Source organism: Oncorhynchus mykiss, chromosome 13, assembly GCF_013265735.2.
Source record: "Oncorhynchus mykiss isolate Arlee chromosome 13, USDA_OmykA_1.1, whole genome shotgun sequence".
Lineage (NCBI taxonomy): Eukaryota > Metazoa > Chordata > Actinopteri > Salmoniformes > Salmonidae > Oncorhynchus > Oncorhynchus mykiss.
In genome coordinates, this window is record NC_048577.1 from 5,200,118 (window position 1) to 5,212,723 (window position 12,606).

At 44.6% G+C, this 12,606-nt stretch overlaps 1 protein-coding gene across 1 annotated transcript; it reads right to left on the reverse strand.

The window, feature by feature from the left end:
* Nucleotides 1–361: 361 nt before the first annotated feature.
* Nucleotides 362–11,392, reverse strand: LOC118938162 (GTPase IMAP family member 9-like). The gene is made up of 3 exons (XM_036939934.1): nt 11,045–11,392; nt 3,300–3,383; nt 362–1,514 (listed from the first exon to the last, which is right to left on the reverse strand). Exons 2-3 carry the CDS (start codon nt 3,379–3,381, stop codon nt 712–714), a joined length of 885 nt encoding a protein of 294 aa, XP_036795829.1. The 5' UTR covers nt 3,382–3,383; nt 11,045–11,392; the 3' UTR covers nt 362–711.
* Between the last annotated feature and the right edge of the window lie 1,214 nt (nt 11,393–12,606).

Below are 12,606 nucleotides of genomic sequence, written 5' to 3' on the forward strand. Positions count from 1 at the left end.
AGAACACAGACCATGGAGGAAGGGTAGAGAGAGAACACAGACCATGGAGGGAGGGTAGAGAGAGGCTAGAGGGAGAACACAGACCAGGGAGGGAGGGTAGAGAGAGGCTATAGGGAGAACACAGACCAGGGAGGGAGGGTAGAGAGAGGCTAGAGGGAGAACACAGACCATGGAGGGAGGGTAGAGGGAGAACACAGACCAGGGAGGGAGGGTAGAGGGAGAACACAGACCAGGGAGGGAGGGTAGAGAGAGGCTAGAGGGAGAACACAGACCAGGGAGGAAGGCTAGAGGGAGAACACAGACGAGGAAGGGAGGGTTTAGGGGTGAACACAGACCAGGGAAGAATAGTAGGAACAGCATTACTGTAGATGGAAGAAGGGTAGATACATCAATACTGTAGATAACCAGAAGCCTAGAATGTCTTTACCCATTCTAACCTATTATCTGACTCTGAGTTAATCAAACTAGATTTGTAGTATTCAGATTTTCTGTCTGTTTGTTCTTGTTGAATTATAAATGTCATCCTACAGTATGTTATTATCCCTGAGACTTTGAATAATAAACATGGTAAATAACTGATAATATTAGAAAGTGATGAACAATCCCTGATGGTTGTCATTATACAGTAATAATCTACTCTACTGCTACGACTTGACATTAAGATGAGGAAGAGAGTGGTACTTCACACTGCCACCTCTTCCTCATTTTTACTTAATTAGAATCGTAAAAAAGGTAAAATACATCTTTTGCAAGTACAGCACCTCCAACTGCGATAGCTGCTGGTCCTGAAACCAGCGCTGTGACACCAGTTGCGATCAATCCCACAGCCTTTCCCGAAAGGTCCAGTAACTTATTCTTATTAATCCCCCACTTTTTCTTCTTCTGCTCTTCGATCTTCCTCTGAACCTCCTGGTACATCTCATTGGTGTAGTTTTGTCCTCCATTCTTCTTCACCATCTCCTCTATCTTCTTCAGCAGCTCTGGGACCTGAGTGTTGTCATTCTTCTTTTTATTATCGAAGACATGATTTCTGCCCTTAAAGACCTTGATGAGTTTCATAAGCTCCTCACTATCACTTAGAAAGTCCACCAATGACATGTCCTCCAGCTGGTCTCCATGTGTGAACAGAATGATGGTGTACTTTAATGATTCTTCTCCAAAGAACTCCTGGATCCGCTTCACAGTGTTCCTCTCCTCCTCTGTGAACCTTACCCCAAGTCTGATCACCAGCAGGAAGGCGTGGGGTCCTGGGACTGACATGTAGGTGGCCTTCTCTATTTCACTTTTCATCTCTTCTTTAGACATTGTCGTGTCATAGAGTCCCGGGGTGTCGATGACATCAATCTTCCTCCCATCCACCTCCCCACTCTGTTTCTCACTCTGTGTAGTCACAGACACTGGATAAGCCCCCACTCTAAACCCCTCCCTCCCCAGGATGGTGTTTCCTGTTGCACTCTTCCCTGATCCAGTCTTCCCCACCAGAACTATCCTCAGATCAGAGGGATGCCCTGAATCTGTGAAAACAGACAAGTGCTTGAGTTGAAAGTGATTGTCTTGATGAAAAGCTGATGAAATGTGTGTTTGTGTATCAGACATGTGCGAGGACGGATCTACAGAGCACATGCCCCTTTGTCCTTCCAGTCTCCCTTCTGGGTTGTAGTATCATTTTAAAATACATGTTTCTGTCATTGTTGTTCAGAACCCACTACTCGCAAGTTGTTGTCAAATTCGTCACCCTCCACCCCATACGTAGGTTGCACCTGTTCACCACTCTGCCCTGTAAGGAGATTGAACCTGTTCACCACTCTGCCCTGTAAGGAGATTGAACCTGTTCACCAGTCTGTTCTGTAAGGAGATTGAACCTGCCCAGTATCCAAACATGGATGGCTTGAGAGACCTTAACATTTGTTTAACACTTGATAACACTTGATTTAGCCTACATCATCATCATCATCATCCACATTCAGTCTGATTTACTGATTGGAGCAGAGAGAGAGAGGAAGAAGAGACTTCGGTCTGATTGTCTGATAGGAGCAGAAAGAGAGGAAGAAGAGACTTCGGTCTGAATGTCTGATAGGAGCAGAAAGAGAGGAAGAAGAGACTTCAGTCTGATTGGCTGATAGGAGCAGAGAGAGAGGAAGAAGAGACTTCAGTCTGATTGGCTGATAGGAGCAGAAAGAGAGGAAGAAGAGACTTCAGTCTGATTGTCTGATAGGAGCAGAAAGAGAGGACGAAGAGACTTCAGTCTGATTGGCTGATAGGAGCAGAAAGAGAGGAAGAAGAGACGTCAGTCTGATGGGCTGATAGGAGCAGAAAGAGAGGAAGAAGAGACTTCAGTCTGATTGGCTGATAGGAGCAGAGAGAGAGGAAGAAGAGACTTCAGTCTGATTGGCTGATAGGAGCAGAAAGAGAGGAAGAAGAGACTTCAGTCTGATTGTCTGATAGGAGCAGAGAGAGAGGAAGAAGAGACTTCAGTCTGATTGGCTGATAGGAGCAGAAAGAGAGGAAGAAGAGACTTCAGTCTGATTGGCTGATAGGAGCAGCAAGAGAGGAAGAAGAGACTTCAGTCTGATTGGCTGATAGGAGCAGAAAGAGAGGAAGAAGAGACTTCAGTCTGATTGTCTGATAGGAGCAGAGAGAGAGGAAGAAGAGACTTCAGTCTGATTGGCTGATAGGAGCAGAAAGAGAGGAAGAAGAGACTTCAGTCTGATTGGCTGATAGGAGCAGAAAGAGAGGAAGAAGAGACTTCAGTCTGATTGGCTGATAGGAGCAGAAAGAGAGGAAGAAGAGACTTCAGTCTGATTGTCTGATAGGAGCAGAAAGAGAGGAAGAAGAGACTTCAGTCTGATTGTCTGATAGGAGGAGAGAGAGAGGAAGAAGAGACTTCAGTCTGATTGTCTGATAGGAGCAGAGGGAGAGGAAGAAGAGACTTCAGTCTGATTGGCTGATAGGAGCAGAAAGAGAGGAAGAAGAGACTTCAGTCTGATTGGCTGATAGGAGCAGGGAGAGAGGAAGAAGAGACTTCAGTCTGATTGTCTTTTCTTCTTCTCTACGCTCCTATCAGCTAAAGGTTAATCACAACCAGTAAAATAAAGACATCTAACCAGCATCAATCATCAACATCAATGATCAGCTGATAGCCCACCCTCTTTTCCCCCTGTCAATCATGTCTTTAGGAGGCACTGAACTGAGTGTGTCACCCTTTTTTCATTTTGAGCACCTGCCCCTGAAAGGTCTGTGTACAGCCCTGGTGTGTGTTTGAGCAGCATGTATATATGTACACGGGGGTGTGTGTGTACCTTGGCATTGACCAGTGAAGGCTTGCAGACAGAGTGTCAACAGGAAAATAATCTTCAGAGTCCCTCCTCTTCCTCGTTCCATCTCTGCTACAGTCGGCCAATCAAAAACCTAGAAACAGACGATGACCTTATTACAAAAAACAAAGTCCACATAAACTAAATTATAATTTATTCTCAGCCGCTTCACTTTAAACCAATATGAACTATAAGAAGATGCTATGTGGTGTAACTGTGGTAAAAAAAAGTACATTCTCTAACAAGGTAACCAGCATCAGGTAAACATAATGTACTCATATGGGGGTGTCAAATTACATCCTAAACATGCTTATCATTCTACAGTTTACATTCTGCTACATGGTGGGACCAGATAGACCAGTTATTGTACACCAGGGATGGGCAACTCCAGTTTTCTGGGGCCTAATTGGTCTCACACGTTCCCCCAGCCCTACAGATTCTAGTCTGAAGACCATCATTAGGTTATTATTGGAGCCAGGTGTGTTAGCTGGGGATAAAGTAGGATCGCGGATCCCTGCACAGGAGTTTCATTGCAGAAGATATAGGAGGAGGGGCTCATTGTAACGGCTGGAATGGAATCATTGGAACGGAGTCAAACACGTTGTTTCCATGTGTTTGATGTACCACTAAATGTATTCCATTCCAGCCATTATAATACACCATCCCTCCTATGACTCCTCCCACCAGCCTCCTCTGTCTGATATGTAAAATACCTATCCAGGCATTATAATACACCATCCCTCCTATGACTCCTCCCACCAGCCTCCTCTGTCTGATATGTAAAATACCTATCCAGGCATTATAATACACCATCCCTCCTATGACTCCTCCCACCAGCCTCCTCTGTCTGATATGTAAAATACCTATCCAGGCATTATAATACACCATCCCTCCTATGACTCCTCCCACCAGCCTCCTCTGTCTGATATGTAAAATACCTATCCAGGCATTATAATACACCATCCCTCCTATGACTCCTCCCACCAGCCTCCTCTGTCTGATATGTAAAATACCTATCCAGGCATTATAATACACCATCCCTCCTATGACTCCTCCCACCAGCCTCCTCTGTCTGATATGTAAAATACCTATCCAGGCATTATAATACACCATCCCTCCTATGACTCCTCCCACCAGCCTCCTCTGTCTGATATGTAAAATACCTATCCAGCCATTATAATACACCATCCCTCCTATGGCTCCTCCCACCAGCCTCCTCTGTCTGATATGTAAAATACCTATCCAGCCATTATAATACACCATCCCTCCTATGGCTCCTCCCACCAGCCTCCTCTGTCTGATATGTAAAATACCTATCCAGGCATTATAATACACCATCACTCCTATGACTCCTCCCACCAGCCTCCTCTGTCTGATATGTAAAATACCTATCCAGGCATTATAATACACCATCCCTCCTATGACTCCTCCAACCAGCCTCCTCTGTCTGATATGTAAAACACCTATCCAGGCATTATAATACACCATCTCTCCTATGACTCCTCCCACCAGCCTCCTCTGTATGATATGTAAAATACCTATCCAGGCATTATAATACACCATCCCTCCTATGACTCCTCCCACCAGCCTCCTCTGTCTGATATGTAAAATACCTATCCAGGCATTATAATACACCATCCCTCCTATGACTCCTCCCACCAGCCTCCTCTGTCTGATATGTAAAATACCTATCCAGGCATTATAATACACCATCCCTCCTATGACTCCTCCCACCAGCCTCCTCTGTCTGATATGTAAAATACCTATCCAGGCATTATAATACACCATCCCTCCTATGGCTCCTCCCACCAGCCTCCTCTGTCTGATATGTAAAATACCTATCCAGGCATTATAATACACCATCCCTCCTATGACTCCTCCCACCAGCCTCCTCTGTCTGATATGTAAAATACCTATCCAGGCATTATAATACACCATCCCTCCTATGACTCCTCCCACCAGCCTCCTCTGTCTGATATGTAAAATACCTATCCAGGCATTATAATACACCATCCCTCCTATGACTCCTCCCACCAGCCTCCTCTGTCTGATATGTAAAATACCTATCCAGGCATTATAATACACCATCCCTCCTATGGCTCCTCCCACCAGCCTCCTCTGTCTGATATGTAAAATACCTATCCAGGCATTATAATACACCATCCCTCCTATGACTCCTCCCACCAGCCTCCTCTGTCTGATATGTAAAATACCTATCCAGGCATTATAATACACCATCCCTCCTATGGCTCCTCCCACCAGCCTCCTCTGTCTGATATGTAAAATACCTATCCAGGCATTATAATACACCATCCCTCCTATGGCTCCTCCCACCAGCCTCCTCTGTCTGATATGTAAAATACCTATCCAGGCATTATAATACACCATCCCTCCTATGACTCCTCCCACCAGCCTCCTCTGTCTGATATGTAAAATACCTATCCAGGCATTATAATACACCATCCCTCCTATGACTCCTCCCACCAGCCTCCTCTGTCTGATATGTAAAATACCTATCCAGGCATTATAATACACCATCCCTCCTATGACTCCTCCCACCAGCCTCCTCTGTCTGATATGTAAAATACCTATCCAGGCATTATAATACACCATCCCTCCTATGACTCCTCCCACCAGCCTCCTCTGTCTGATATGTAAAATACCTATCCAGGCATTATAATACACCATCCCTCCTATGGCTCCTCCCACCAGCCTCCTCTGTCTGATATGTAAAACACCTATCCAGGCATTATAATACACCATCCCTCCTATGACTCCTCCCACCAGCCTCCTCTGTCTGACATGTAAAATACCTATCCAGGCATTATAATACACCATCCCTCCTATGACTCCTCCCACCAGCCTCCTCTGTCTGATATGTAAAATACCTATCCAGGCATTATAATACACCATCCCTCCTATGACTCCTCCCACCAGCCTCCTCTGTCTGATATGTAAAATACCTATCCAGGCATTATAATACACCATCCCTCCTATGACTCCTCCCACCAGCCTCCTCTGTCTGATATGTAAAATACCTATCCAGGCATTATAATACACCATCCCTCCTATGACTCCTCCCACCAGCCTCCTCTGTCTGATATGTAAAACACCTATCCAGGCATTATAATACACCATCCCTCCTATGGCTCCTCCCACCAGCCTCCTCTGTCTGATATATAAAATACCTATCCAGGCATTATAATACACCATCCCTCCTATGACTCCTCCCACCAGCCTCCTCTGTCTGATATGTAAAATACCTATCCAGGCATTATAATACACCATCCCTCCTATGGCTCCTCCCACCAGCCTCCTCTGTCTGATATGTAAAATACCTATCCAGGCATTATAATACACCATCCCTCCTATGACTCCTCCCACCAGCCTCCTCTGTCTGATATGTAAAACACCTATCCAGGCATTATAATACACCATCCCTCCTATGGCTCCTCCCACCAGCCTCCTCTGTCTGATATATAAAATACCTATCCAGGCATTATAATACACCATCCCTCCTATGACTCCTCCCACCAGCCTCCTCTGTCTGATATGTAAAATTCCTATCCAGGCATTATAATACACCATCCCTCCTATGGCTCCTCCCACCAGCCTCCTCTGTCTGATATGTAAAATACCTATCCAGGCATTATAATACACCATCCCTCCTATGACTCCTCCCACCAGCCTCCTCTGTCTGATATGTAAAATACCTATCCAGGCATTATAATACACCATCCCTCCTATGACTCCTCCCACCAGCCTCCTCTGTCTGATATGTAAAATACCTATCCAGGCATTATAATACACCATCCCTCCTATGACTCCTCCCACCAGCCTCCTCTGTCTGATATGTAAAATACCTATCCAGGCATTATAATACACCATCCCTCCTATGACTCCTCCCACCAGCCTCCTCTGTCTGATATGTAAAATACCTATCCAGGCATTATAATACACCATCCCTCCTATGGCTCCTCCCACCAGCCTCCTCTGTCTGATATGTAAAACACCTATCCAGGCATTATAATACACCATCCCTCCTATGGCTCCTCCCACCAGCCTCCTCTGTCTGATATGTAAAATACCTATCCAGGCATTATAATACACCATCCCTCCTATGACTCCTCCCACCAGCCTCCTCTGTCTGATATGTAAAATACCTATCCAGGCATTATAATACACCATCCCTCCTATGGCTCCTCCCACCAGCCTCCTCTGTCTGATATGTAAAATACCTATCCAGGCATTATAATACACCATCCCTCCTATGACTCCTCCCACCAGCCTCCTCTGTCTGACATGTAAAACACCTATCCAGGCATTATAATACACCATCTCTCCTATGACTCCTCCCACCAGCCTCCTCTGTCTGATATGTAAAATACCTATCCAGGCATTATAATACACCATCCCTCCTATGACTCCTCCCACCAGCCTCCTCTGTCTGATATATAAAATACCTATCCAGGCATTATAATACACCATCCCTCCTATGACTCCTCCCACCAGCCTCCTCTGTCTGACATGTAAAACACCTATCCAGGCATTATAATACACCATCCCTCCTATGACTCCTCCCACCAGCCTCCTCTGTCTGACATGTAAAATACCTATCCAGGCATTATAATACACCATCCCTCCTATGACTCCTCCCACCAGCCTCCTCTGTCTGACATGTAAAATACCTATCCAGGCATTATAATACACCATCCCTCCTATGACTCCTCCCACCAGCCTCCTCTGTCTGATATGTAAAATACCTATCCAGGCATTATAATACACCATCCCTCCTATGACTCCTCCCACCAGCCTCCTCTGTCTGATATGTAAAATACCTATCCAGGCATTATAATACACCATCCCTCCTATGACTCCTCCCACCAGCCTCCTCTGTCTGATATGCAAAATACCTATCCAGGTATTATAATACACCATCCCTCCTATGACTCCTCCCACCAGCCTCCTCTGTCTGATATGTAAAACACCTATCCAGGCATTATAATACACCATCCCTCCTATGGCTCCTCCCACCAGCCTCCTCTGTCTGATATATAAAATACCTATCCAGGCATTATAATACACCATCCCTCCTATGACTCCTCCCACCAGCCTCCTCTGTCTGATATGTAAAATACCTATCCAGGCATTATAATACACCATCCCTCCTATGGCTCCTCCCACCAGCCTCCTCTGTCTGATATGTAAAATACCTATCCAGGCATTATAATACACCATCCCTCCTATGACTCCTCCCACCAGCCTCCTCTGTCTGATATGTAAAACACCTATCCAGGCATTATAATACACCATCCCTCCTATGGCTCCTCCCACCAGCCTCCTCTGTCTGATATATAAAATACCTATCCAGGCATTATAATACACCATCCCTCCTATGACTCCTCCCACCAGCCTCCTCTGTCTGATATGTAAAATTCCTATCCAGGCATTATAATACACCATCCCTCCTATGGCTCCTCCCACCAGCCTCCTCTGTCTGATATGTAAAATACCTATCCAGGCATTATAATACACCATCCCTCCTATGACTCCTCCCACCAGCCTCCTCTGTCTGATATGTAAAACACCTATCCAGGCATTATAATACACCATCCCTCCTATGGCTCCTCCCACCAGCCTCCTCTGTCTGATATATAAAATACCTATCCAGGCATTATAATACACCATCCCTCCTATGACTCCTCCCACCAGCCTCCTCTGTCTGATATGTAAAATACCTATCCAGGCATTATAATACACCATCCCTCCTATGGCTCCTCCCACCAGCCTCCTCTGTCTGATATGTAAAATACCTATCCAGGCATTATAATACACCATCCCTCCTATGGCTCCTCCCACCAGCCTCCTCTGTCTGACATGTAAAATACCTATCCAGGCATTATAATACACCATCCCTCCTATGGCTCCTCCCACCAGCCTCCTCTGTCTGACATGTAAAATACCTATCCAGGCATTATAATACACCATCCCTCCTATGGCTCCTCCCACCAGCCTCCTCTGTCTGATATGTAAAATACCTATCCAGCCATCATAATACACCATCCCTCCTATGGCTCCTCCCACCAGCCTCCTCTGTCTGATATGTAAAATACCTATCCAGGCATTATAATACACCATCCCTCCTATGGCTCCTCCCACCAGCCTCCTCTGTCTGATATGTAAAATACCTATCCAGCCATTATAATACACCATCCCTCCTATGGCTCCTCCCACCAGCCTCCTCTGTCTGACATGTAAAATACCTATCCAGGCATTATAATACACCATCCCTCCTATGGCTCCTCCCACCAGCCTCCTCTGTCTGATATGTAAAATACCTATCCAGGCATTACAATACACCATCCCTCCTATGGCTCCTCCCACCAGCCTCCTCTGTCTGATATGCAAAATACATATCCAGGCATTATAATATCTGTCATACATCATCTATATAGTTGCAGCAGCATACCACCCTGCATACCACCCAGCATACCACCCTGCATACCACCCTGTATACCACCCAGCATACCACCCTGCATACCACTCTGCATACCACCCTGCATACCACTCTGCATACCACCCTGCATACCACTCTGCATACCACCCTGCATACCACTCTGCATACCACCCTGCATACCACTGCTGGCTTGCTTCTGAAGCAAAGCATGGTTGGTCCTGGTCAGTCCCTGGATGGGAGACCAGATGCTGCTGGAAGTGGTGTTGGAGGGCCAGTAGGAGGCATTCTTTCCTCTCGTCTAAAACATATCCCAAAACCCCAAGGCAGTGATTGGGGACACTGCCCTGTGTAGGGTGCCGTCTTTCGGATGGGACGTTAAACGGGTGTCCTGACTCTATGAGGTCATTAAAGATCCCATGGCACTTATCGTAAGAGATGGGGTGTTAACCCCGGTGTCCTGGCTAAATTCCCAATCTGGCCATCAAACCATCACGGTCACCTAATAATCCCCAGTTTACAATTGGCTCTTTCATCCCCCTCCTCTCCCCTCTCCCCAGGTTGTTGCTGTAAATGAGAATGTTTCTCAGTCAACTTACCTGGTAAAATAACAAATAAATGAATAGTCAGTCAGGAATGTACTCAAGGTCACCAAACAGGCCCCAGATGAATGGAGATGCCCATCCCTGCTGTACCCTGTGGTATAATGACCTGTGTCTCAGTACCAAGATACCTGCACGTCAGTCCCTCACAGAAACAACCTGCTATATGCTGTGTTGACTCAAGTTTTGCCCACTTCAATTAGATATATAGCAGGGTTACCCAACTCGCGGCCCACAGGCTGAATTTGGCCCGCAGGTGGTTTAATTTGGCCCTCCAATTTTATGAGCAAAACATTAAGACTGAAACAACACGAGGAAATCAGCCCTTGAACTCTCTTAGGTAAATATCATAGACCCAGACCTGTGCTACACTATCTCGTCCTAGACCCTCTGGTTTCTATTTAATTAAACAAGATAAATGTTTCAGGTAAAAGTGAAAAACATAATTCTCCTTTCATTGTTATCCAATATTAAACCACATGTATAAATACAAACAGAAGAAAGTGATTGTTGACTTTCCAAGAAACGTGTTTATTTTGATTAAATTGTCTTGACATGTCTAGTGATGTCATCGTTTGATTATGTACGCATCAATGTCAACAAACCTGGTATAAATAAAACGTTTACTCCATATTGTGCATTTCATTAGTAAGGTAGTTAAGTTGAATACTCACTTTTAGTGTAGTTGCACGTGTCTGTTAATTGTCCCCTGTTGTGACTGTGAGAGCTGAAGCTATGTGCTGCAACTTATAGTCAGAGTTAAGTTTCGTTTCACCTGTAACTAGTCATTTCTAGCCAATGAGAGGAGTAATTCACCTCAGGACAGGCAGAGGCTGAAATCTGATTGGGTGTCACTATTATCAACCTCCTCTGACAACTCAACCTTGGATTAGCCACAACTCTGTGTAAAATGAAATGTGTTGGACACAGACTTCTTCTTCTGGGAAAAAGGTTCAAATTAAAATAGCAAATGAAACATTTTCAAATGTAACTATGTAGTTGTCTAACCTGGTCCCAGATCTGTTTGTTATCTTTCCAACTCCATTGATCACTATATACTGTAGTTGTCTAGCCTGGTCCCAGATCTGTTTGTTATCTTTCCAACTCCATTGATCACTATATACTGTAGTTGTCTAGCCTGGTCCCAGATCTGTTTGTTCTCTTTCCAACTCCATTGATCACTATATACTGTAGTTGTCTAGCCTGGTCCCAGATCTGTTTGTTATCGTTCCAACTCCATTGATCACTATATACTGTAGTTGTCTAGCCTGGTCCCAGATCTGTTTGTTCTCTTTCCAACTCCATTGATCACTATCAAGCCATGACAATGAGTGACAAGGAGATTTAATAATACCACAAACAGACTGCCGCTTAGGCTCATAGTTGCCTAGGTCTTCTAATGTAATCGTTGTACGTAATTTAATTCAAATCAAATCAAATATTATTTGTCACATACACATGGTTAGAAGATGTTAATGCGAGTGTAGCGAAATGCTTGTGCTTCTAGTTCCGACAATGCAGTAATAACCAACATGTAATCTAGCTAACAATTCCAAAACTACTACCTTATAGACACAAGTGTAAGGGGATAAATAATATGTACATAAAGATATATGAATGAGTGATGGTACAGAGCGGCATAGGCAAGATGCAGTAGATGGTATCGAGTACAGTATATACATATGAGATGAGTATGTAAACAAAGTGGCATAGTTAAAGTGGCTAGTGATACATGTATTACATAAAGATGCAGTAGATGATATAGAGTACAGTATATACATATACATATGAGATGAATAATGTAGGGTATGTAAACATTATATTAGGTAGCATTGTTTAAAGTGGCTAGTGATATATTTTTATTAGTAAGGTATGATTTTTTATTAGTAAGGTAGTTAAGTTGAATACTCACTGTTAGTGGAGCTATTAGCTGGACCTTACAGGTAACTACCAAAATGAAGGAAACACCAACATAATGTGTGTTAACAGGGCGTTGGGCACCACGAAGTGCCAGAACTGCTTCAATGCACATAGACTCTACAAGTGTCTAGAACTCTATTGTTTGGTTGATGGTGGTGGAAACGCTCTCTCAGGTGTTGATCCAGAGTCTCCCTTAAGTGTTCCACTGGGTTGAGATCTGGTGACTGAGACGGCCATGGCATATGGTTTACATAGTTTTCATGCTCATCAAACCATTCAGTGACCTCTCATACCCTGTGGATGGGGGCATTATCAT

Coding starts and splice junctions, on each gene's coding strand:
- LOC118938162 (XM_036939934.1), bottom strand. CDS start 3,381: ATGGAACGAGGAAGAGGAGGGACTCTGAAGATTATTTTCCTGTTGACA. Junction 1,515..3,299: donor CTTCACTGGTCAATGCCAAG/GTACACACACAC, acceptor CTGTTTTCACAG/ATTCAGGGCATCCCTCTGAT.